Genomic DNA, 26279 nt, shown 5'->3' with positions numbered 1-26279 from the left:
CAAGAAGTCAGATTTGATGATCACAGTGGTCACTTTTGGCCTTGGAATCTATGTAGGTGGGAGTGTTAGCCACTCAGGCTTCATAAAGTGAGCTTTCATTTGAACACAACTGAATTTGTAGGCCCTAAAGTTGTGAAGAAAATCTTAAAACAGGAATCAGCAACCTTTGGCACATGACCCATCAGGGAAATCTGATAGTGGGCCGGGATGGTTTGTTTACCTGCAGCATCCGCAGGTTCGACCGATCGCAGCTCCCACTGGCCTCATCTCACCATTACAGGCCAATGGGGGTTGCGGGAAGCAACGGCTAGCGCATCCCTCAGCCTGCGCTGCTTCCCACAGCCCCCATTGGCCTGGAACGGCGAACTGCGGCCAGTGGGAGCTGCAATCGGCCAAACCGGCGGACGCTGCAGGTAAACAAACCATCCCGACCTGATTCCCTGATGGGCCACAGTGCCAAAGGTTGCTGATTCCTGTCTTAAAAGCATGAATGAAGTGCAAACTTGGCTCAATGTTGTCTTCCTGAGTCTGCAGCCAGCCTGAAACAATAGGTCTGAGAGCTGTGAACTACCCCACTTGTCTCAATAGAATGTTAAAACTGAACCCAACAATGGCCATTTAAATGTCCAAGTTAACTATTTCACAGCCAATCGTTAGCAGTAACACCCCACACCGGTGCTTATTTAATCTCTCTAAAATACCTCTGATGCCTTCCCAAAAGTTGCTGAAAACTCCAGCTCTTACTACTGACAATTTCTTTGCTACCATTTTGTGTTATCCACACAAAAATCCATGGCATGTGGAAACAATGAAAATGTGGGGATTCAATATATTTATACCACGGAAGCTCATGCCCCAATACGTCTGTTAGTCTATAAGGTGCCACAAGACTCTTTGCTGCTTTTATAATCTATTTATAGTTTACACTATTAAAATCACTAGCACAGATCTACTATACGAAATGTTATTCATTTTCATATTTATTTCATTAACCACCCCACTCCCATTTTGTAATGTAAATTGTCACTTCATGATCCCCAGTCTGTTGCAACAGTCATGCAAAATCCAGGGACCTTGGTGCAGGGTTTGGAATCAGACTGCCCTAGAGTAAATAGGTCAGGTCTTGGGTGTGAGTGGTTAAGGATGGCCAAGTGCCAAGTACTGGCCCTATGTATCATGCAGGCATCATTTGTCTGTAACTAAAATTTTCCAGAGGTTAGTCAGAGCCTCCCTCAAGTGTAGGAGTATTGGGTTTCTTTCAGTCATTTATAAATGCATTTCAGCCCTTAAGGAGAAAATGTCTTCAAAATCTACCACCACCTGTAGAAATTAACATGCCAGTCTAGCTCCTCATCTAAAGAGGAAATGTGATTATCCTCCCCCTTATTCGCATGCTTGCAAACTGATGTTCATGTATGTATTTGCATACATGGTTATATATGCATGCATGTAGCTTTACATGCTGGGTGCAAGCATGCACCCAGGTTATGCACTTTTGTGCACACCGGCTTATACATGTGGGCACACATGCAATGGACTTTTGCATCTCTTCAGCTATGCTCGAGTTTGTTTATGTCCACGCGTATGCACAGATTTGCAGATGTGCCAGCAAGATTTTCACACTTGCATGAACAAGCTGTTGCAGAGGGAGAATTCTGTTGAGAGGATATGCAGCAATTTGCATTGCCACTGCTCTGGAGTGACTTTACCTCAAGCACATCACATTGTTTTATGTCCTACTCCGGGTTTGGATTAAATCCAGCCTGAGGGGGGAAAAAGGGATGAGATGGGCAGCTGAACCAATGGAATAAAAGAGACAAGGGCCCCCTGAATCTGGAGAGATGAATTGAAAAAGGAGGCAGTTTAAAATAAGGAAAATGGACGTCTGCATTGCTTTGTCACTTTCCCATCAAGGCCATCCTTCCCTCTATCGTTAGCCGAGCTGGCAACCGGAGTAATACTGCAAAGGGGGGGGGGGGGCAGCAAAAAAACCCACCAACAATCACACGATGCCCAGTGTTACTGCAACCTGGGTTACAAAACCCCGACACAGAACAAAAGTCAAATCCTTCCCACTCAAAGTTAGAACAGCAGCAAAGCGAAGGGGCTCGCACTCCCAAATCTTCCCCTCCCCGCCCTTTTGCAGGAAGCCACTAAGGGAGCCGTATCCAAATAAGCTGCCTCCCGACAGCCAACCAAAAAGAGACTCCTGGGCGTGGCCTTCCTCCGCTTCCCAGGGAAAGTTTACATTCATTGTTTTTTTTAAAAAAAGGCAGCGGCAGATGAGCTGCGGCGCAGGGCCTGAGCTGGTGCAAGGTAACAGAAGTGCCGAGGGGGTGTGGGCAGGGGAAGGCTGGTTTAGGCTATACCCTTCTACTAGAGGGCGAGTGTGTTGCGCAATTCTGAAGTGATTGTTTTTATTTTTTGTATTAATAATCACAGCCCTTATGTTGAGCTATTTTTGCTAGTGATCTCCAAGCCCTTCACAAAGGGTGGGTTTCATCCCCCATTTACAGATGGGCCACCTCAGGCCCAGAGAGTTGATTCGTCCCAATCTGCAAAACCTCAGGGAAAAAAAGGTTTTATCCATGGCTTGGAATTGGGAGTGAATGCAAGTGTTTTTCTCTTCCTGCTCTTCCAAACAAATCTCTGTGCATGGCAATTCTAAACACAGGCATGGTGATTAAACAAGCTGGAAAAACATGTAGTGCTAGTTTGGGGAGTGAACCTGTAGGACAAAGAAGTGGATATTGTGTGTGATTTACCTGGCACACGCAGTGAATTAGTGCAACAGTCACCCTAAGAAAACCGTATCTTATTTTAGTTTGGGTGCTTTGGAGAGAAAATTAAACCTCTCTCTGGTCAGCAGCACTGCTCTAAGTTCCGATAATGAGAGGAGAAGCTGCAGGCTAGCACCAGGGATCTTTTTCAGCTGGCTGTCTTTGACAAGACAGTTTTTGCAGAGTAGCAACTGGGTAAGCTGCTCCACAGGAAGAGTACCCCTGAAGGGGAGGGTATGTGGCATCTCGAGTATCCCAGCCTGTGGTGAGCCAGGCAGTCTTTGGAAGTAAAGCATGGCTCCTAGGACCAGCTTTGGAATTGCATTTTTGATACATTGTAGCTAGTAAATATCCTACCAGTCTGAATAGATTAGCTCAGGAAAAGGCTAAGCAGGTTTCTAAAGCTCCTAAAGCACTTGCAAATGGAGCCCCCGGTCAGGACATTTGCTGGAAGGTATTAATATAGTCCATCCCTTTTAAAGAAGACTTGGATCAGGCCATTCTGCCAGCAATCACTGAGATGGTGATGTAGTTCCCCTCCTAAAAGAGCTCCAGATAAGAACATTCCCAGGCCGCCAACACTGGCATATTGATAGTGTTTCTCCTTCTAAGGAACCCAAGATCAAAACATTCCCTACTGGGGGCAATGAACACCAAGCTGTTAATAAAGTTCCTCCTCCTAAATGAGCTGAATACCTAGGTATTGAAGTGTGTTGTCTCTCGATCCTTTATTGCTTCTTTCCTTTGTAGTTGCCTCCCTAAGCAGCACACCTGAGGAAACGTCTTTCCCCTGGCATGGACTATGTCAGATTTTGTAGAGCATGCCCCCTGTGAGAACTTTGAGGCCAATGTGTTTGCCAAGAGCCGATGCCAGAATTGTTTCCGGGCAGTTGGTGCTCACCACCAGCCCAGCAACCAGGTGAGCTTTTTGTGTGACCTGGAGGGCTATGAATATTTCATGAGAGGCTCCATTGTTTTGGGTTGTGACTGCCTGAGCTGAGTGGATGCAAATTCTCAACACTGCCGCCCCATGAAGCTTTTTGGATTTCACTGAGGTTGGGGGGAGGGGGTCTGAAATTTCCTCAGTGCACAGAATCCATCATTTCATTACTCCCTAGTGCTTTGATGAATTCTGAGCCCTGATCAAAGGGGGGACTAGTGCTGTGCTACCTGGGAGGGAGGGCTGGGAGTCAGGGTTGAGATGCATTGGCAGTGCTGCATGGGGAGTCCCAGAGCTGGAATAGCAGGAGGGGGTGGCAGATCAGGACTGGGAGGCATTGGTGAATAATGTGTATGGGGGAAAGGTAGGATGGAAATATTGGAGCCGATACGCATCAAGATGGAGTTGTAGGCTTAAAGCTGTGTGTGTGTATGTTCTGCCATATGTTTAAAATCTTCCTTTTGAGGAAAGCCATTGGTACAGGATGGGGAAAGGATACTGAGCCTTTCACCTTGTCACTGCTTGAATCAGCCCAAGTTAGTAGGCTGATGGCTTCTGGTACCCACATCACAACTGACCCTGGTTGGTCCCCTTGCTGATAGTCTCAGCAGAGAAGCCAGGGTCCGAACAGACCATGGAGACCGAACTCTCCTCTCGTCCCCAGGGCAGGGCAAGGTGCATTAGTGAGGACTGGTTCCAGTGAGGCTCACACTGCAGCTGTCCCTGAAATACATGTCTGAGGGACAAAAGACTTTGGTCTCCTCGGGCTACGGTGACCAGATGTCCCGATTTTATAGGGACAGTCCTGATATTTGGGGCTTTTTTTAATATGGGCTTCTATTACCCCCTACCCCCATCCCGATTTTTCACATTTGGTATCTGGTCACCCTACCCCGGGCTGTTGATCAGACACATTTGATCAGTGCCAAACTCACTTTAGAAATGCACTGTGGGCCAGGTGTGTCACCTGCCAGCTCCTTGCCCTGCTGCTAGTGGGGGAGTGTGACGCTCCATTCCAGCATGGAGTGCCAGCTGGTTTCATGTTCACAGAGGGCTTCGCATTGTTCATTATTCTCTGGGAGTGATCAGCCCAGGATTATGAAATAGTAATGAGGCTCCCACTCTCTCTGGGCCTGGGCTTCTAGAGTTACTGCCGCCTTGCCTGCGATCTGCTCAGAGCTGTCTCCTCTGAGCGAATCCCAGCGAGGGCGACACAATGGAGGGAAAGCGGCGCTGACAGCCAGGCTGCTAGGAACCTTCCCCCTCATTGCTCCTATGCCGGGAAGGTAACTGGGCTGGGGAGAAGTGGGAGGCCAGCACCCTGGGGAAATATCAGAGCCGCTATAGAGCCAGGGGGGAGGGGCTTTGGCTCCAGTCCTCCCTTCGGACTACACCCTCCTTTGCCAGGAAAGCATTTGCCCTGCCCTATGGCCCTTGGCAAAAATCCTCCAGGGGCAGGGGGAATGCAGGTGATGAGCAACTCCTGCCAGTCGGGGCATCGGTTCTCGTGTGATGGGCAATGTCTGATCTCATGAGCAAAGCCATACTCTGGCATTTCCCACTTGTCTGGTGAGCCTGCAGGAGACAGCTATATCAGAGGGCACTTATCTGATCAAGCTAAGTCCTGGGGCTCCCCTGGGAAGGTTCCCCCTTTCTCCCCCTGACCTGACATCCCAGATATCCCTCTCCTCTTCCATGCCCTTGAAGTGTTCGCTTGGGTTCAGTGCCCCATCCCTCTTCTTCCTCACTCGATCTCCGTCTTGGGGTGACTGCAGCCCCAGGAGATGGAAGTTAACAGCTCCAGCATCCAACAGGGCCTCGCTAGGCCTCTCTCTGGACTGCTGAGGAAGGAGAAGAACAGCTTGAATGTGAGAGATCATGGAACAGTGAGGGGATCCAGCACTCCCGGAGGCAAGCTGGTGTTAGGGAGATGCCCTGAGAGCCAGGGTAGGAATGAAAGGTCCTTTGGAAGGAGGATGAGACGGATAAGAAAGACAACTTCTCCACGAGCCCTTGGAACGATGGAGTCAGCAGTACTTCCCCTTGCTTCCTGCAGGTGCCAGAGGAACATGCTGTGGAGGCCCCACACGGTGATGCCACCAGTGGGCCAGAACCAGGTGGACTTTGGGACCCCCTGTGCATCTTAGCTCCCCAGTGTGAGCTGTATGTATGTGTGGGCTTCAAGGACAGGACTGAGGAGTGAGTATTGCACCGTGGGAGAATTCCCTGACACTGATCCCTGCTAGGTAAATAATAAGGGGAGAGGAGGGGTAGGTGTCATCCCATGATAGGAGAAGAGAGGCAGGTGTCTTACCATTGATCTCTGCAGGTCGTGCAAGGGGCAGATGGGGCAAACTCTGAAAACCCACCATCACCAGTCCACTAGCCAGGCTTCTCATTGGCAGACTCAGTAGAGGCCAAGGGCTGCATGGGCCATGGAGAATGGACTTCCCTCTTCCTCAGCCTCTCCAGAGCCAGGCTGAGGCCCACTGGCAGCGTGTGACATGTGGCGAGCTCTCACTGGCATTGCCCAGCCTGGCCCTGCTCTGGGGATTGAGGAGTTGGATCTCTGCTGGGCCAATTCAGCAGAGCTGCACTCACACAGCTCTCCATGCCAGCCCACGGTAACACATTTAGCTGTACAGAGACCACCAGCTGTTTATGTTTCCCTGACTCACAGCTGGCAGGAGAGCTTGGCGTACACCCAGCTCAGCAGCCGAGCCCAGGGCGAGCATGAAGAAACCAGCACCCAAACTGATATCAGCACCGACACCAGTACCGGAACCAGTGCCACACTCTCGGGGGTGAGATGGGATCATCTTGTCTTTTGGATTGGGCTGTTTAATTCTCCTTGTGCCTTAACCCCTCAGCACCACTTTCCCTGGGCTCCTTCTGAGATGAGCTGAACCTCAGTGATAAAGGGTAAATAGGCCCATTTTGAGATATTCTGGGGAACTGCAGAGTGCTGGGTAATTGGGTTTGGGGAGGGATAGATGCTGATGTCATAGGGACAGTCCCAAGGGACCTTTAACACCTACAAAGTAAACTCCCCTAAAGAGCACATCAGCTAATGCTGGGAGTCCACATTTATTCTCAGTGCTCAGTCCATTCCTCACAGCACCCCGTATTGGCTGAGGCTGGGACAGGAATGACTCATTGCTCGCCCAAGCCGGTATTCCTACACCATTCCCTATCGTGCTTGCTGAAGACGGAGGTTGCCCATGGAGTACTGATGTACTCGCTATAGCTAGCAGATCTGTACTGCTCCCTGCAGTGCCTCCTGCTGGAAGAGACTGAGATTGAAGCAGCTGTGAGCTCCACACATCACGTGTATCTGCATCATTCCCCATAGCACCTCCTGCCAGAAGAGGCTGGGACAGTGGCTGTGTACTGACGTGGTCTGTTTCATTCTTCAGGACTGGGAAATGACCAGGCTGCTGGACAGCATTTTGGTATCAGACAAACAAGACACAATGAACTATGCAGGCCAGAGGAAAGAGGTACAGATTGGAGCCCTGCAGTCAGACAGACCCAGATGGGGTCAGACCATATCCTGGGGGAGAACAGAGTCCCAGAGATTCATGAAAGAAATCTCCCCTCAGAAAGCAGGTTTGTTTTTCTCCCACCGTAGATCATAGTTCTGGATATAGGTGGCTCATTCTCCATGTGGGGCTGGTCTTGGAGTCTATGGTTCAAGCTCTATTTAGATTGTAACCTCTTTGGGGCAGGGATTGTCTCTTACTCTGTACAGTGCCTGGCAGAATGGGGTCCAGTCTCAGCTGGTCCTTAGGCACCACTGTAATAAACGTGATAAATAGTAATAATAGAGCCCGGGGTCTGTGCAGGTTTGCTCCAGTGTCCCTGTGCTTCTCAGCCTCGCCTGCAGTTCTCAACCCAATGCCCATGCAGTTCTGGTTTTGGAGTCTTTGTGGTTTCTGGTGCTCCTCAGCTCAGCCTGGCACCTGCAGTTCTGAATGCAGTATCTGCAGGACACTAGGTCTTATCCATGTCATTCTGGATTGTCTCTGGCTCTCAACCCAATATCCTCTTTGTATCAGATCTGACCACTGCCGGTTCAGCCACGCTGTTCCTGTGTGAGGGAGGGGATGTATCTGCCTCTTGGAGCTGCCCTAACCTCAATCTTCTGTTTCCCGCCCAGAATCCAGTCCTGTGAGCCAGAGCACTGGGGATGGCTGGGCAAAGCATCAGATGGAGAGCAGTTATTTCTCTCTGGAACGCCGTAAATCTGACCCCAACTGGGTCTCCTCCCCTCCAAGAGCCAGCAACAGCACCTTGCCCACACGCAGTGAGCCAGTAAGGACTGGCAGGCATCTCACTTCCTCCATCAGCTCACTGGACTCTGACTTACCTGGATGCAAGAGGGGCGGCGGCGAGGGGCGACATGCCCTGGTGCGGCAGAAATACATGGTGTTGGCTGATCTGCCCAAGCCCAAGCGGATCAGTCACAGGGAGGCATTAGAACAGGAACGCAGCAGCTCCCGCACTCGGAGCCCGGGCCGGGCAGAGGTGGAGCGGATCTTTGGATACGAGCGCAGGTGAGACATGGAGCCGGGTGTCGGTGTGTGCTGGGTTGGTATCGCTGAAAGCCTGATTTTTGGAGGTACGTAAGTGCCCACTGCTCTGCTGAATGCCTGCAAGTCAGCCCCTCCCATTGGTGCTCACACTGAGTTAGAGAGCCATGTTTAAACTCAATTTAAAGATTAGTGTAGACAGGGCTTGAGGCAGGGCCTCCATCTCTCTGTGAGGGGCCTCCTGGGAACTTCCATATCTGAGTGTTAAAGATATAGTGCCCATAACTAGCGAGGTGAGGAAATGGAGGGAGACCGAGTATAGATGGGGAGAAAAGATGATGGTGGATGGAGAGCACGAGTGGAAGTAAAAACAGAGTGGGCAGTATGGTGGATGGGGTAGGAAACAGGAGGAGTAGATGGAGTATGGAAAGCATTATTGAGGTACAGAACGTGAGGGAGTAAGGAGCCATGGTGGGGAGTGGAGAGCATGACTATGGATCATTGGGGAGATAGGGAGTCTATTGGGTCTGAGGAGATACGGGTAGTTGAGGAGTGCAGAGCATGGGGAGGATGGCTGATGTAGACGAGAGCTCAGGATGGGAGGCAGGCATGAGCACAGACAGAGCAGTTCGTGTTAGACTCTGATGGAGCAGGGAACTCAAACTCAGAAATATGGAATCACGGTCTCTGTCCTACTGTGGTCTGTGAAGGTTAGGGCTGATGAGGACTCTGGGCTGGGGGCCTCTTGAAGCCCAGACAGAAGAGCACCTGTGATTGTCTTTGTGTGTGGCTGTTAGGAGGTCTGAGACGCTGGAGGTGTTCCAGGCCCTGGAGGACGGCCTCCTGGACCGGCTGGATGGCAAGACCCCACAGCTGGCCAAAGAAGGGCGATTAGGCAGGAGCCAGTCTAGCCCCACCCTGTATAGAGAGGTGAGTTGCTGAACTCATCACCAGCCCCTTCCTTAGCCAGAGAGCCGTAGGCACGGTCCAGCCCTGGCTTCCTTTCAGCAAACACCTTCCCAAGCTGTGTCTTGTCCCCATCACTTTTTCCGTTCTCTCTCTGTGCCACACAACTCTGTCGTCTTCTCTAATCATCACCTCCACTCCTCCCTTTCCACTTGATTCCCAGATACTTCTCTCTCCCCATCTCCTTTGTCTGTGTGTGCCCCACTGCTGTCCCTATTGCAAAATTAGACCACTGCTCCTTCACTGGTTGGATGAGAGGGGCCACTTCTTTAGGCATGGGATAGGCAGCTCTGCCTATGTGCAGATGCATGTGCGCGCCACTGCCCCCTACTGGAGCATAAGACATGTTGATGTTTGAAAATTCCCTCTCTGGGCTGAGCTAAGTGCTGCAGGTAGGTCTGTGCATTACTGCCCCCCATTGTAATACAATGACTCTGTTGGCATACAGTAGTGCCCCTTCCTTTGTAGGCCATGAGTAACAAGATCCAGTGGCTGGAAGTTGAAGGTAGACAAATTCAGACTGGAAATAACATGTAATTTTTTAACAGGGAGGATAATTAACCACTGGGACAATTTACCATGGTCCGGGGTGGATTCTCCATCACTGGCAATTTTTAAATCAAGATTGGATGTTTTTCGATAAGATCTTCTCTAGTTCATACAGGAATCCTTTGGGGGAGTTCTATGGCCTGTCTTATACAAGAGGTCCAACTAGGATATTATATAGTGGTTCCTTCTAGCCTTGAAATCGGTGAACCTCTGAACTGAATGGTCTCCATGTGCTAGTTGCCTCTTTCCCCGAATGTGCATGAAGGATGTGGACAAGCTCGTTAGAGAACTCACTCGTTTATCCTTCCTCTGATCTCATTCCTAGGGGAACAAGAGGCCCCCACAGCAGCTGGAGCAGCCCGGCAGACGCCAAGGAGAGGCCCTGCGCTCAGTGAGCCCGGCTCAGCGATCGGAACGAGACTGGAGGAGCCGAGTGGACTCCATGTGCCACATGAGTACAGACAAGTGCATGGACAGAGAAAGGGTTTCTCCTCAGCCCTCGAATCCTGGAAAACACACAGACAGTAACTGGAAAAGCCAGAGGGATTCCTTGCACCCCACAAACCCCAGGAAGAGCTCCGATAACAGTTGGACTGGCCGAGGGGGGCACCTGTGCTCCTTGAGTCCTGGGAAGCACCCAGAGAGCAACTGGAAGAGCCCAAAGGAGACCCACCCTGTGAGTCTGGTGACGAGCACTGAGAGAAAGTGGAAGGATGCAAAAGAGCCCCTGTACCCTGTGAGTGCTGGAAAATGCATGAGTTCGCGACAGAGCCTAGAGGAGAAACCCCACCTTGTGAGTCTGGGGAAATGTACAGAGCGAGATCAGAAGGGCCGGGGAAAATCACTGCGCCCCGTGAGTCCAGCCAGGAAGCTGGAGAGGGACTGGAGGAGCCAGGCAGAGACCCTGCGCTCCAGGAGTCTAACCATGCAGCCGGAGAGGGGCTGGAGGAACCAAGCAGAAACCCTGCGCTCCAGGAGTCCAACCAGGCAGCCAGAGAGGGACTGGAGGAACCAAGCAGAGACCCTGCACCCCAGGAGTCCAACCGGGAGGCCAGAGAGGGACTGGAGGAGCCAGGCAGAGACCCTGCACCCCAGGAGTCCAACCAGGCTGCCGGAGAGGGACTGGAGAAACCAAGCAGAGACCCTGCACTCCAGGAGTCCAACCAGGCAGCCGGAGAGGGGCTGGAGGAACCAAGCAGAGACTCTGCACCCCAGGAGTCCAACCAGGCAGCCGGAGAGGGACTGGAGGAACCAAGCAGAGACCCTGTGCCCCAGGAGCCCAACCGGGAGGCAAGAGAGGGACTGGAGGAGCCAGGAAGAGGCTCTGTGCTCCAGGAGTCAAATTCAAAGATCAGAAGACAACTGGAAAACCCAAGAGAAGTGCTTGTGCCACATGAATCCAATGCAACAGCTGGAAAGGGACTGGAGAAGCCAAGGAGAGTGTCTGTATTCAGTGAGCTCAGGGCACCAACTAGAGATCAAAAGCCCGGTGAGTCCAAGTCAATGGTTAGAGAGTGACTGGAAGAGCCATGAGCTGTCCCTAGACCTAAGCTCAGAGAAGTAATTGGAGAATGACAGGGGCAAAGAGGAGACCCTCTTGCTTCAAGTGAGTAGAACTTTGGAGGAGTGAGTCCTGAGGGAACCAGTGGCTGATGAGAACCCTTCCCCCAGCAGATCCAAACCCTGGCAATCAATCCTCAGTTTCCAGAGAGAATCCCATTCCTTGCAGCCCCACCCAGTGAATAGCACAGAGGTTGGCTTTTTCTCTGGTGTTTAGCTCTGTCCCATTCCTTGTGATGCCTCCTGCTGTCCAGGACAGAAATAGAGCTCTTCCCTTGCATGTTTCCCTTTTCCCTGGTGTCCCCTACTGGCCTGAATGAAGAGTGCTTTGTCCTCAGCACTGTGGGGATGAACTTCCCCAGGAGTGTGTTGGGAGATGGGCACATGCTTATGGAAAAAGAGGGCAGAATCCTAGGGCTTAGATCCTGATTTCTCTCCCTGTAGTCCCAGCTAGATCGAGGCACAACCCGACCATTCAACAGTACCAGCTCCATGGGAAGCCAAGATCTTTATTTGAACACTAACGGGCGACGCCACAAGGTACTCAAGAAACTGGGGAAGAAGTGGGGACGGGTGGGGGGGAGAGAGTGCGTGGTGTATGTGCATGAGGGAACCTCTCAGAAGCTCCCAGAGTGAGTAGGATGACAAGGAATTGGCTGGGCCATTCTCTGTGACAAAGGCTAGCTGGCTTCTCACACAGGTGCTGTCTCAGCATGCAGCACCTCTCTCTCTCTCTGACACTGTGTCTGAGTGAGTCTCTGCTTGAAAGGCAGCTGTGAGGTACTGAATTGCTGGTTTTTGTGAGAGGTGGGTAAATGTATCTGCAATTGCATCTCCCCTCTCCCAATACATTTTCCATGCTCTTTAGCACATTATACACACTAATTAATCCTTCCAACACCTCCATTAGGCAGGAAAACATTACTCCCTGTATTTCACCGGTGGGGAAACTGAGGCACAGAGTGGCAAAGTGATGTGCCCAAGGTCACAGAGAGAGTCGGTGGCATAACTGGGTTTAAAATGCGAGAGTTTCTGGCTCCCAGTGCTGAGCTCAGCCCAACCTCTCTCTTTCTCTCATATCCTACGATAAATAAAGTGTAGTTGACCATTGCATATGGATAAGGGAAAGGGGCTTATTTTACAAATAGAATTAAAAGTGAGTTATTGTGCTGGTGCTCCTGTGATTTAGTGATGATCTCTCAAGTGAATTTGATGCTGATGAAAGGTACCAGCCTATCTGATCATTCTGGAGCCTGAATCTTCTGTTGAACCCAGGTCATGTGCTGTGTAGACACCGGCAGTGCTCTGTTCCCTGCCTCCCTCCCCTTCAGTGTGCCTTAGCTCTCCCCAGAAAGATCTCCTCCCGAGAGAGGGGAGTTGTCTCCATGGAGAGACGGGAGTTGCCTCCATGGCCCATTCGCACTTCTGCTGAGAATGTCAAGGAGGGGGCCAATGGAGGAGGATCATGAGAGTACATTTGTTGTGGGATGTGGGCATCCATTCGCTCTGGACTGTGACTTATCAACTCATTTCACATGAAGCATCAGACAGGAATGCCTTGAACTTTGTGTCCCCCAGGGTTGGATTTGAAGGGGTGACCCACATGCCATTCCCAGTCCCCTGAGCCATGAAACTCTTGATCAAGAGTTGAAAGGCTCTGTATCCCACCCCCCATCTCTGAACCAGCCACCCAGTACAAGGGGATTGTGTGTATGTCCCTCTTCTGAAGTTTGTATTATTTCTGCTAACAACACTGAATTTGCTTCTGGCGTGTTTTTCCTTCCTTTGTAGGGGGCATTTTCTCAATGCTGCAGTGTCCTGGGGCCCTGGCCATATGAGAGAACTGGCTCTAGCTAAACAGCAGCCAGGGTTCAAATCTTTCCTTCTCCCTACCCCCTCCCACCCTTCATCTCCCCCACAGGGGCTATTAAAATGCTAATACTCTTGAGTACCAGGCTGTCACTTGGAGGGAGGCCCAGCACTCTCTCCTCCCCTTCCTAGAGCTCCTATTGCTTACTTTCCTCACTTGTGCAGCTGAAAGCAGACTCAGGCCATGGCTACACTCACACTTTACAGCACTGCAACTTTCGCGCTCAGGGGTGTGAAAAAACACCCCCCTTAGCGCTGCAAGATACAGCGCTGTAAAGCTTCAGTGTAATCAGGGCGGCAGCGCTGGGAGCGGGGCTCCCAGGGCTGCACGCTACACCCGTAAGGGATGTGGTTTACGTGCAGCGCTGGGAGAGCTCTCTCCCAGCGCTGCCGCTCTGACTACACTCACACTTCAAAGCGCTGCCAGGGCAGCGCTTTGAAATTCCCAATGTAGCCATACTCTGAGTCCTGAGGGAAGGTGCTCTTTCTTCCTTGGCGTTCTTTCTTAGTGCCCTCCTCTCTTGGCCAGGCTGGTGAACACAGAAGGAAGTAGAGGGCCACAAGAGTCACACTTCTTTAAGTGTTTTCTATAGTACCTGTCACCATAGTATTGAAGTACTTAAATACATGGTTTAACCGTTGGGTCCCCAACGCGGTGCCTGCACCCGCCGGGGCATCTAAGTGCTCCCGCTTACTGGCCAGCAGACGAGCAGCCGCCAAAATGCCGCCGACAAGCAGCATTACCAGAGGTGTCACCACTGAAATGCTGCGGAAATGGCGGCATTTCGGCGGAGACACCTCTGGATGACGCCGCTTGTCGGTAGCATTTTGGCAGCGATTCCTATTGACATTACCGCTTGTCGGCAGAATTTCGGGAGATGCTCGTCCGCCGCCACGGTCCTCCGTGGCTTGTCGTCTGGCACCCGCCAGACGAAAAAGGTTAGGGACCACTGGTAACCAATCTCTATCCATTTTGATGGACCCCTGTTACCATAGTATCTGGGTGCAGCACCCACATTAATGCATTTAGCCTCACAACACCTCTGTGAGCTGGGGAAAGATTATTAGCTCAATTTTACAGACAGGGCAACTGTGGTAAAGAGAGATTGAATGACCTGCAGAAAGTCCGGTAGGAATCCTGTGATAGAGATAGGAATTTGACTAGGACTTCCTGAGGCTCAATCCAATGCTTGCTTTAACCACGGGACCACCCTTCCTTCTTACACTTCACCCTGACCCCAACATATACCTCTTCAATTCTCACAAAATGGCAAATGACATTTAATGTGGATAAATGTAAAGTAATGCATGTTGGAAAAAATAACCCCAGCTATACATACAATATGATGAGGGCTAATTTCGCTACAACTAATCAGGAAAGAGATCTTGGAGTCATTGTGGATAGTTGTCTGAAGACATCCACACAGTGTGCAAAGGCAGTCAAAAAACAAACAGGATGTTAAAAAAGGGATGAAGAATAAGATGGAGAATATCTTATTTTCCTTATATAAATCCATGGTACACTCACATCTTGAATACTGCATACGGATGTGGTCTCCTCATCTCAAAAAAGATATACTGGCATTAGAAAAGGTTCAGAGAAGGGCAACTAAAATGATTAGGGGTTTGGAACAGGTCCCATATGAGGAGAGATTACAGAGGCTAGGACTTTTCAGCTTGGAAAAGAGGAGACTAAGGGGGGATATGATAGAGATATATAAAATCATGACTGGTGTGGAGAAAGTGAATAAGAAAAAGTTATTTACTTGTTCCCATAATATAAGAACTAGGGCCCACCAAATGAAATTGATAGGCAGCAGGTTTAAAACAAATAAAAGGAAGTTCTTCTTCACACAGCACACAGTCAACCTGTGGAATTCCTTACCTGAGGAGGTTGTGAAGGCTAGGACTGTAACAACATTTAAAAGAGAACTAGATAAATTCATGGAGGTTAAATCCATTAATGGCTATTAGCCAGGATGGGTAAGGAATGATGGCCCTAGCCTCTGTTTGTCAGAGGGTGGAGATGGATAGCAGGGGAGAGATCCTGTTAGGTTCACTCCCTCTGGGGCATCTGGCATCGGCCACAGTTGGTAGACAGGATACGGGACTGGATGGACCTTTGGTCTGACCCAGTATTCCCATTCTTATGTTCTTATGACCAGTCCCTTAAAGACCCCCAATCTGGTTGCAAATGGTCATAGGCAATATCATGTCGATCCCAGGATAAGAGAGAGACCAGGTAGATGAGATATCTTTTATTGGATCAACTTCTGCTAGTGAGAGACACAAACTTTCGAGAGAGCTCTTCTTCAGATGTGGCTCGAAAGCTTCTCTCTCTCACCAACAGAAGTTGGTCCAATAAAAGATGTTACCTTACCCACCTTGTCTGTCTATAGGCAAAATCCAGAGCTGTGGCCCAGTCAGAGGCTTTGCTGGGCATATGATCCTTTCTCAGATATCTGTAACCATGTGCCAATTTCCCAGTATCTGAGGTTCATGGAGCCAGGTGCAGGGGGCAAAAGATAAGCCAGTGTAATGGTAGATGATGGGGATGTCGCAGAGGGAGAAGGGCTTGTGTGTATAAAGGTAGCTCTGCCCTGGGAGAGGGTAGGGACACTGAAGGTGGGCAGAGGGGGGAGGGCTCATCCAGGGTTTGTGTTCAGCTTGCCAGCTTCAGCCATGCTGTGGTTAGATAGGAGCACGTTCTCTGACTTTATTCCCCTTGTACTGCCAGTCAGTTACAGGAAAGATGTTTCTAAATGAATTATATTAAATGGGTTCAGATGTGTATTTCAGAAGTAAACAAGGTAAGCAGCAAATCTGGTCTTCTGGGAATTACAGTTCATTCAGTCAGGGGCTACAGAGATCTCATGAAATCTCCGTAAAGAGTTGTAAGGCTGCTCTTCTGCTCACATTTCTGTGAGGCTAAAGGCAAGAGGGCATTTTCCTTCTCCTGCCCTTTCCTGTCTGACAGTCCTGCTGAAGGACAGGATGCAGCAGTAAGAAGATCCCAGGTGCTACCAAGTGGATGATGCCCTCTGTGGGTGCGCAACTTTTGAGAGGGGAGCTCCTACCTGGGCGGTGGGCTCAGCTAGGAGCTGAGTGTGAATGTGGGGTGGGGGCAGCAATCCTGGCCTGCCTGCAGCGGGCACCCGCTTCCCCCTGCAGCTCTTCCTGGCAGGGGTCACCTGGCTTAACACTTCTGTTGCATCTGTGCTGCTGGTCCCTTTGGCTCGCCCTCGCCCCTCCTAACCCTGCTTCCTTCCTCATTGGCTGCTCAGCTCCGCGTGGCTCCCTCATTGGCTACCGGCCCCTCCGGCCGTGTGCGCGTCCCGGCTCCGCGGCCTCCCATTGGCCGGGGGGACCCTCCCAGGAAGTTTAAAAGCGGAGGGGGAGGGGGCGGAAAAGTTTCTGGGCGGCTGGGAGCGAGCGGAGGGAAGGAGCCGATGGCGGGACTGGCGCCGCGGGAGCGCTGAGGCCGGGCCCCTGCGCGGGCTGGGCTGGGCTCCCCCCTCCCGCCCCGCTCCAGGCCAGCGCCGGCCGCAGCCGGCATCATGACAGTGAGTCTCAGCTCCGGCCCGGGGCGCGCGGGGAGTTCGCCGGGAGCCAACCCGGCCGGGGCCGAGTGGGTTTCACTAGGGACCGTGGAGCCGCCCTGGGGCCTCTGCTGGCGCGGGGGCTGCTCGGTGCATGTGCGAGCCGGCGCCGTGCAGCTGCGGGCCGCCATCTGCTGCGCTGGGCGTGCGGCTCGCCCGGTCGGGAGCCGAGCGCTCCCCTGCTGGGGTAGGCGGGACCCACCCCCTGGCTGTGCTGGGTCCTGGCTTACGCCTTGGGAAGGCGCCTCTGCAGTCACTGGCCCCTGGGCGGCCGGCCCCCTTGCATGGACCCTCCCCCCAGGCTGGTCTCCCCACCGCCCCTTGCACTGCACAGGGCTTGTGGTTTGTTGCCTTTTCTTATTTACAGGAAGTTAAGCAGCAGCTGTTTGCTGGGGCCCCGCGCGGGTTGTTCTCGGGGTGGCCTGAGTGCAGCTGTGAGGGGTAGGTCAGCTTTGGGGTGGGGGATAGAGGGGGTTGTAGGCATGATGCCATCTCTGGGGGCAGCACGTGCCAGCAGGCGATGGCAGGTCAGTGGTGGGGCAGCGCTCTCAGACTAGTAACAGGAGGGGCTGCTCTGAGGCGAGTGTCTTTGGGCATTGGCTGTGCACACATGGGGCAGGAGGGGAGAAGGACTGAGTGAGTGAACAGCGCAGTGAGTTTTTGTTGTTGTTGTTTGTTGTTCCTCCACCCCAGCTTGAGAAGGGAGAGAACAGCCTGCTCTCAAGAGAGCAGGGAGTAGAGATTGCCAGCCTGGTGGGGGACCCATGGCGTGTGAGGGGGTGGGCTGATGGCCAGGCCTGGATGGAGTCCTGGTGGAACTGGATGGGGAGGCACCAAGGGAGGCCGGGATGTGATGACCCTGAGTGCTGTAATGAGCTGTCAGCCTACGCTTCCTTACAACATCCTGCAGCTTTTCCTGTCCTTCCTGGTGACACCCTGTCCTTTTCCTCCTCCCCCACGTGGGGTCAGGCAGAGAGGGGCTCATAAATGGGAACTTTGCCCAGCCTGGGTGAAGGAATGGCGCTTCTTTGTGAGATGCCATGTTGTATTCCCCACCCCCCCACCCCGTAATAGAGTGAATCTTCCCCCATCACTAACCCCTCCCTCCTTCTCACTTCTCTGTGTTTTCCCTGATTTGGGGAGAGGAGATCTGTCTTGGGAAACAGCCAAGCAGTGCCCATGACTGTGGTGGAATGGCAGTTATCTCTAGCAGAGCTGGGTTCCTGCCTATTAGATACCCAAGACTTAACAAATGCACTGCCTGAAGCTCCATTTTTTCCTCTCTGTTCTGTCCAGATTTGCTGATCCAAGCACCTCCTGCTAATTCAACCGAGGCAGCTCTCCCCACCCACTTCATCTCAGTCCTCAGTTGCATCACCTCTGCCTGTTGATCCCCACCTCAGATATTTCAGTCCTCATCAAGGAGGGTAGATGTGTGAAACACACAAACAGAAACTAGGATGCCAAACTTGCATTGCTAATGACCTTGTTCAGGATTTGAACTTGGCCTTTATTTAGAAGCGAGAGGCCCTTGCACTGAACCCTGCTGTGCTGCTGCCTCCAGCACACACTGTAAAAGAGGATGTGGTTTAGGGGAGAGGCAGTGGTTGGCTCTATCTGCTGAGGGTGGTACAGGAAAGGGACCAACATTCCTAGGCCCTGGAGGGAAGGTTGCTGCACACAGCAGAATAATGGAGGTGACAGGCTGGGCTGTGCATCCTTGCGCCTGGAGGCAGTTCTCACAGGGCTAGGCAAAGCACAACATCCACTTGTTTTCATAGCATGAACGAAATTGGGAGCTGTGTGGGCCCTTGATCCAGCAGAGGGAGTAACTCTGCTTCCACCAAACAGATTATGGGACAGCTTTCCTTCCCTTCTGTCCTGAGTCCTCTGTCACGTGACTACCCTTATATTAACAAGATGAGGGGGAAGGGTATCTCCCTGGAGCTGAAATGTTTCAAAAATCACTGTGCATGGTAAAGAAAATGGAGCTGGTTCTGGCCGGTGGCCCTGGGGAACGTCTGGGAAAACACAGGAGGTGATACTGGTCCCCAGAAGTTAGAACTGGAAAAGACCCCTCAGATCACTAAGGCCACGTCCAGACTAGGAATTAAAATCGATTTTAGATACGCAACTTCAGCTACGAGAATAACGTAGCTGAAGTCGAATTTCTAAAATCGAGGTACTCACCAGTCTGGACGGCGCGGCATCGATGTCCGCGGCTCTCCGCGTCGATTCCGGAGCTCCGTTCGGATTGATGGAGTTCCGGAATCGATGTAAGCGCGCTCGGGGATCGATACACCGCGTCCAGACTAGACGCGATATATCGATCCCCGAGCAATCGATTTTAACCCGCCGATGCCGCGGGTTAGTCTGGACGAGGGCCCAGTCCCTCTCCCTGCAGCCAGGGTAGGATTGTCCCCTTGGGGACACTTCCATAGGGTCCTGGCCAGTCTGGTTTTAAAAATTTAAGAGATGGGCCTCCTCCATCCCCCCCGCCCCCCGCACCACCACCCCCCTTGATAGACTACTCCATAGCCTAATAGATCTAATTGTGGAAGTGTCTTCTGGATGTTTCCTTTCTTTGCTTAATTCCTTACTTCTGGCTATACCCCCTGGTACCACCCTAATTCCTTTCCTTCTTTGGTGTTTACATTCTTTAGATATTTGCAGACTGTTATCATGTCCCCCACAGTCATCACTTAGCAAGGCTAAGCATATTCTGCTCTTATTATAAACCAGTCACTCCAGCCCCTTGAGCACTTCTTCTCCAGAGCCCTTCCAACTTGTCAATCTCTTTCTAGGGGTGTGGTGCACAGAAGTGAATGAAATGCTCTGGGTGGAGCCACACCAAAGCTAAGTAGTCCTTGCCCAAGGCCTCTGGACATGCAGCCTAAAATGGCTGTTTTTTCTGTTTGCTGCCATATCCGATTGCAAACTTGTCTCTAGTTTGCTGTCTGCTGTCACCCCAAGACCCCTCAACATCCCTGCTTTCCAGCTTCTCTGTCTTGCTGAATCTGTGTTTCAGAATATTTTTCTCTAGACACACTATCCCATGCTGTTCCAAGTGGAATCTTCTTTTTAGCATTCTGCCCATTGACTAGATTCCATGTTGTGCTTCCTGGAACAGAAGGTGCAGCTTGTGGGGGAGAGGGGGCAAAGGTGGCTTTAAGACATCTCTTGCACCTCTTGAAGTACCAGCCCCAGGGCTGTCCTAAAACTTATGGCAATCTCCCCACAGCTGCCTATAGGCTGCTCTGCAACCCCAAATAGCTATAAAGAAAGTGCCACAGTCAAGAAGACCCCTCCTAACCCTGGTGCACCCCCACGCATGCGGCTGCAAGGGAAGCAATACAAGGCCACATATGCTGCCTTTAGGTTGTTCCTGTATTGGGGTAATTCTTCCTGAAGCCTCCTTTATGGTCCCTATACCGGATATGGGGGCTGGAGTAGGGTGTCAGAATCTGGTCCAATGGTGCTAATATGTTGTTGAAGTCCTCTGGCATTGCTGTGTCCCTTCTGGGGTTTGCAGCTCCTCCCAATGAAATATTCTCTGCTAATATCAGTTCACTTGATGATTAATGCTCTGGTAGTGTAAATCACAAAGATGATAAGACTTTGCACTGATTCTTGTGGCAACCTCACTAGACATCTGACCTCTTGCTCAGTATACTGCTGTTTTACCCACCCCACCTTTTTTTTTAGGATCATGCTTGGGTTTTAATCCGCCTAACCATGGTATTTATCCAAGGCCATTGGAACTGGTTCATTGGTTAAGATTTTGTAAAGAAACTGAATCAAATGCATTATTAAAATCCAAGTTTGACACATACTGTGTCCCTGTGTTCATTTAGATTTTTTTTATATACATTACAAAAAATTAGGCTTGACTGGCCAGTTATTTATAAGTCCCTGCTGCTTATTGGGATATGTGTTACTCACCATGAAGTTCTGGGAAGCTGCAGTGTGGGCATCTGGTGAAATAGAGAGTGATACCATGCTGCATCTGGGGACAAGGGATGGGATTGACTAGTGACTGTGGGGCTGGCTTTGCTATATGACCTTAGGGTACCTTGGTTTAGTATGTGGGAGTGTATTGTTTGCGATTCACATGTGTTTGGCAGCATGTTGGTTTTATGTTCCATTTCTCGCCCTGCCCTGCCCCCAGTTCACAGCTAGCTGTGGGGGCACTGGATTGGAGGGGGGAGCAGCTGCTGCATAGATGCAACCACATAATGTGAAGAGTGTTGGGGGAGGCATGTGAGGGAAGCCTGGTGTGACTGTGGGGTGGATAACATCAACAGGATAGTAAAAGATTGGGGGAAGGGTGCATGTCTCCCTCCTTGTACCCCACCCTCAGAGGCCCCTTTAGGCGAGGGCAAGCCAGCAGCTGCCTAGCACGGCAGATTCCTGGCAACCTAGGTATGACCTCTCCCACAGTAACCTGCCCTGGTGCCAGCTAACTGTCCGGGTGGACCCCTCTGTACGTTTAAGTTTCTTAATGCCCTTTGATCTAGTGCCATTTCTGGGCCCTAGATCAAAGGGGATTAACGAACTGTGCTCTCTGTGTGCATTAACACTCAGACCTCAGCATGAGCTATTTGTCTGGAGGGCCTGTCTAGGTGGAGGCAGCTGCTGCCTGGCGGAAGCCTGCCACCTGGTTGGGCCCCTGGTGGGCTCTCTCTGGATGAGCCTCAGGATGAGGGACTCTCTGGGTGGGTGGCAACCAGGTAAGTGGCATGCCCTCCCATCTGTCCCATGCCCTAGTCTTCCTGCTCCTCTCTGTCTCCCGAGTCCTGTGCCCACTCCTTTCCATTGCCCCCACTTCCCCATGTGTCTTAGCACATCTGTCAACCAGGGTCTTGCCCCCATTCTATCTCCCACTTCATTTGCCCCCAACCGCTGAAGGGGGGAAGAGGGCAAAAGGACCATTGTCTACCCATACCTTACCCCATCTCTCTCAAAAACCTGGCTGGGAGAGAGCATGCCGTGGCCTGACTGACCGGCTTCAAGGTCCCGCTCTATGGCATTCTGGCAGCTGAGCCCCCAACCTGCTGCCCTCTGGCTTACGAGCAGGCAGAGTGAGGTCAGGAGTGGGAAGAGGCAGGGCCTTTGAGAGGGTGGGGGGAGCAACACACACACTCACTCTCTTGCACTCCTTCTGGTACCTGTGCCCCTGACCCCCAGGATCTGCCTCCTTCCCCAGTCATCTTGCTCCACTGTACTATGCTGCCTCCACCCCCCAAACTGTGCCTGGAGTCCTTTTTCCCCCATTCTGTTGGCTCCCTCTCCAAGCATCCTGCCCCTGTGTCTTGTCTTCCTGCCCCATGAACTTCTCCCTGCCCCTCTGTTTTCCTAGCCCCCTCCATCCCATTTGTCCACCATTTTGTCCTGGTCTCCCCCTGGTCCTAGCTTCCATCCCCACCCGAGGTCCTGACTCCAGTTCCCCTGTACTATCCCCTCCATTGTTCCACCCATCTGTTGTGTAGGTCCCTCTCTCCAGCCTTATGTCAGGGACCCCTTTCTGGCCTGTTGCAGCTCCCCATGTACCTTTGGGTGCCCTTCATCTCACATTGAGGGGTTTGCTCAGGATGGGGGGTCTAGAGTCCATCTAGGCGGGGGGAGGAGGGAGGAACAGATGCAGTCCTATGCTGTGAATCCCAGTAAATGGTGCTCTCGGGGATAGGTTCCTAATGCGGGCCTAGGCAGGGCTGTTGGCTCCTTGGGGTGGAGGATCCCGGGGGAGTTCTTCCCGGGAAGTCTGTTTATGGAGGAACAAGCTGCTGTATTTGTCACTCTGTCACAGTGAAAGGGGAACTGACCAGAGGGGGATGTCAGTCACTCCTGTCTGCATGGGACATCCCCTTTGAAATGTGGGTGCTGTTGAAAAGAAGTCACTTAGGTCCCATGCACCTTTATACCAGATGATGACAGGGGGAGGTCACATACCCACCCGCCCAAGCCAGAGCTGTCTGTAGCCAGGTTTAGCATCATAGTTCGATCCAGTCCATATGAACCAGATTTTCCCTTGTATTCTTATTTTCAAATGTTTCCTCTGTGGGTGAGGGGGGAGCTTCACCCCACAGATCCCAAAGTATAAGGGCTCTGCCCCTTACCTGCTGGGGACTTCCCCACATTGTACAAACCTAGCGCCCATGTTAAGGAGTTGTTAATGTGCGCAGGGTGCACGCTGGTGGTGGGAAGGGAGGGGGCAGCATGCTGACCTACTCCCTGTGCTGGCATGTTGTCTTGAGCAGCCTCTGCCCACCATGCAGCCTTGGTGCTGGAGATGAAGAGTGGAAGCCTGGGTCACCTGGCTCCAGTTTCCATGTGTCTCAGCTTCCGTGTGGCATATTCTGTCCCTGCAATTGGACACTTCCAGCCCAGGGAGACAGCGATAGGATGGGCCTGCAGCTGTAATAACAGGTGGCCCTGCCCTCTACCAATAGGCTGGTTGGGTTTGGGGCAGGCCGACACTCTGCTGCTGTCTGCCGTAACCTTGGGTGTAACCCAAGAGCTCAGCCCTGCGAGATGAAACAGGAGAAAGCTTCACCCAGTTGGGCCATGAGAGATCTGGGTTTATGCTGCCAGCTGGCACCAGGTGGATGTTTCCTGGATTAATCGGAAGCACTTGGAGTACTAAGTACCCAGGCCGTGGTGGAGTTGTTTCCCCCACCAGCCTCTTCCTGGGTGGAGCATGTGGCAGTTAGGGACACTCAGCAGCCTACCCCAGGCTGGCAGACCTGGCACAGATGACTCTCAGGTACAGCTCTAATATTGCCTCTTCTCCCTCTCACCACTGCTGGTTGACCACCACTGCTGGGACTTGAATGAGGCGGGTGGTGGTGGGGGGGGGGGGGCATAAGAGATACTGGCCTTGAGAACACAGCCACTGAGCTGAATTCATCCCTGATGTTGCTCCCCGGAAGTCCATGGTGTTCAAGGAGAGACAGGTTTGGCTCACCAGGCTTGGTAAAGCAGGGAAGAGTAGTTGCCCTGTATCAGCTGTTCCCAGTTCCAGCCCTGAAATGGGAGGAAGAACTGGTTGCGCTGCAGCAGCAGGGTGAGGTTTGGAGGGGGTGGCGGCACCTCCCCCATGGCTGTTGGTGATCTGGAATAGTATCCACATATGGGTGCGTGCAGTGGGGAGGCTGGGGGAGCAGTCGGGGGTGATCTGTAGCACAGAAACAAACTCCTGCATTTAAGAAAGAAAAGTTTGTTCCTGGATTCTAGTACTGGCTCTGACTTGCCCTGTGGCCTTGGGCAAGTCGTTTAACATTGCGTGTTTTCCCCGTCTGCTCTGAAAGGATATTTACCTCATGCACAGCCAGGATGAGGGTTGATAATGTCAAGCTGTTCCTGCCTTTATTAAGTGATCAGTGTTGGTCAAAGCATGGCCCCAGGCTCTGGGGGAGCGCTGGATTTGGAATGGGTTTCTCTAGTTTTGTGACCAAACTCCTTTCCAAACTGAGCCGATTCATAGGCCGTGCAAGCTTTTTAAAAATTCTGCGCTCCCGTCCTCCCCCCCAAAAATCTCTGAATAAATGTCCGCAAAGCAACTTGTGGAAACTTCCCTGGTGCATACCTCCCTTTACTTCTTCAACCCCTCCTTTCCAGGCTTCTTCTTGCAGGAATACCTGCCTGTCACTGTGAGAACCTGTCCCGCCTGCTACTTGGTCCTAAATCCATGTGGGTTTGGAGGGCGGGGTGCTGGACTGTCCTTGCTTGCTCACATTGTACCATGGGGCTCCATTTCTAGTTACTGCTAGACTTGGAGTTGTGGAATCTGTGTCATTCCTGACCACCAAACTCTGCCGAGTCTCAGTCCCAGCCCAGTTGTTAACCCCATGCTCTGTCCGTCTCTCTCCAGCCGGATCTCCTCAATTTCAAGAAGGGATGGATGTCCATACTGGATGAGCTGGGAGAGGTAAGATGGATGGTAGGTGCATGACACCCAGAGGTCTCTCCTCCCTAGTCCCTGTCAAAGACCCCTGTGAGCGCAGAGGTTTGCCTTCTCCATTGTGACTGTGTCCCTTGCTGGGGAAGATGGAGGTGAGCTGCTGATTTATAGACTCCTCATTGTGGCTGAACTCTGCCAAGGAGGTTCCCTGGCTTGGGTGCCTAATTTGCTGTGTGCAGTCCAGTCGCCATCACACAGTTCATCAGACTCCTCTCACTGCCCTCCTCCCAGCTGATTGACAGAAAGGGGGTTGGGGGAGGTATCTTTGGAGGAGGAAGGGGACAGTTGGACTTGGAAGCTGCTCTCTGGACAAGAGGGGTGAAAGGTCAGTAAGAATACCCTCCCTTGTTCCAACATGTTTCCTCAGTAATCTAGTCTGTTCATTTCTCCCGTTCCCTTCCCTTCCCTTCCACTGTTCTGTCCGCAGTGGAAGAAACACTGGTTTGTGCTGACAGACTCGAGCCTGAGATACTACAGGGACTCCAACGCTGAGGAGGTAAACATGGAGAGTACACTTTGACCTGTTGTTCTTTCCTTGGGGTGGGGTAGTGGTGGGATCCTGGAGCTGCCTCATGCCCTTCCTGGAGGGGAGCATGCTTTGCTCCTGGTGGAAGGGGACTGTAAAGGTGGCAGGGCTTATTATATAGCTTAGCTGAAACCACTCCAGTACCTGGGTCTGAAAAGGCATCAAGAAAATTAATGACTAGAATGTAGGACCTCAGCTCCAGCAAGGATGGGACAGATACTCTGGGTGGGCACAGACTGAATATGAAGTGCAGAGAAATTAATGCTTCCAACTGGGATACTGGCGGCATTGGGGAGATGGCATGAGGTTTGCTCAGGGACTCTCACAGATGGTCTGGGGCTTGTTTCAGGCTGATGAGCTGGATGGTGAGATTGACCTGCGCTCCTGCACAGAAGTGACAGAATATGCTGTGCAACGCAACTATGGCTTCCAGATACATGTGAGTACCTGGAGCCATGCAAACTTGTGCTAGGCTCCTGTTGGAGCTTACGAGCTAAGCGGAGTCAGGGCTGATCAATTCTTGTATGGGAAACCTCCAAGGATACCCGGGTCCACAGGAAGCTGCTAATGCTCACCCCTCTCTAACGAATGCAGTCCTCCAAGAAGATGCAAGGAGCTGCTGTGCTGCTACTGTGTGTGCCATTTTCAGATGAGGTGGCCAGCCAGGACCCTGAGTGCTTGTGGGCCGTGATTCCATGGCAATTCTGGCAAGAGCAGGAGTGTTAATCCAAGAGACCAAGGCTAATTCCAATTTGGATGACTAGATTTTTGCCTCCTTCAGCTATCCCACTGAAACTGTATGGAGCTGGAATTCTTATTCATTCCCTTTCTGTCCTGAAGAACTGCTGGGTATTGTTGCCATGTGCTGTTAATAGTACACTTGCTACCAATAGTATCAACTTGTCTCTATTGTGATTGATGTCACAGCACACCAGCTGCTTATCTCACTGATCGTAATCCTCTGTTACCTTATATTCTCCCCCATCCCTGTATCTATC

At 51.7% G+C, this 26279-nt stretch overlaps 1 protein-coding gene across 4 annotated transcripts in view; it reads left to right on the top strand.

The window, feature by feature from the left end:
* Nucleotides 1-2296: 2296 nt before the first annotated feature.
* The window catches only part of TRIOBP (TRIO and F-actin binding protein), a 37538-nt gene continuing 13555 nt past the window's right edge, over nt 2297-26279 (top strand). For 2 of the 4 annotated variants that reach the window (XM_050937065.1, XM_050937066.1), the window contains exons 1-12: nt 2297-2316; nt 3531-3699; nt 5777-5919; nt 6401-6524; nt 7137-7329; nt 7880-8276; nt 9050-9182; nt 10093-11256; nt 11772-11867; nt 24666-24722; nt 25183-25251; nt 25631-25720. In XM_050937065.1, the coding sequence (XP_050793022.1) occupies nt 3583-3699; nt 5777-5919; nt 6401-6524; nt 7137-7329; nt 7880-8276; nt 9050-9182; nt 10093-11256; nt 11772-11867; nt 24666-24722; nt 25183-25251; nt 25631-25720 (2583 nt within the window). In that variant the 5' untranslated portion in view covers nt 2297-2316; nt 3531-3582. Of the gene's footprint in view, nt 2317-3530; nt 3700-5776; nt 5920-6400; nt 6525-7136; nt 7330-7879; nt 8277-9049; nt 9183-10092; nt 11257-11771; nt 11868-16600; nt 16760-24665; nt 24723-25182; nt 25252-25630; nt 25721-26279 lie in introns of those variants that run through there. The other 2 variants (XM_050937064.1, XM_050937067.1) reach the window with 2 other exon arrangements.

The sequence above is a fragment of the Gopherus flavomarginatus genome, chromosome 1 (assembly GCF_025201925.1).
Source record: "Gopherus flavomarginatus isolate rGopFla2 chromosome 1, rGopFla2.mat.asm, whole genome shotgun sequence".
NCBI classification, from domain to species: domain Eukaryota; kingdom Metazoa; phylum Chordata; order Testudines; family Testudinidae; genus Gopherus; species Gopherus flavomarginatus.
This window is presented reverse-complemented; position numbering and strand designations above follow the sequence as displayed.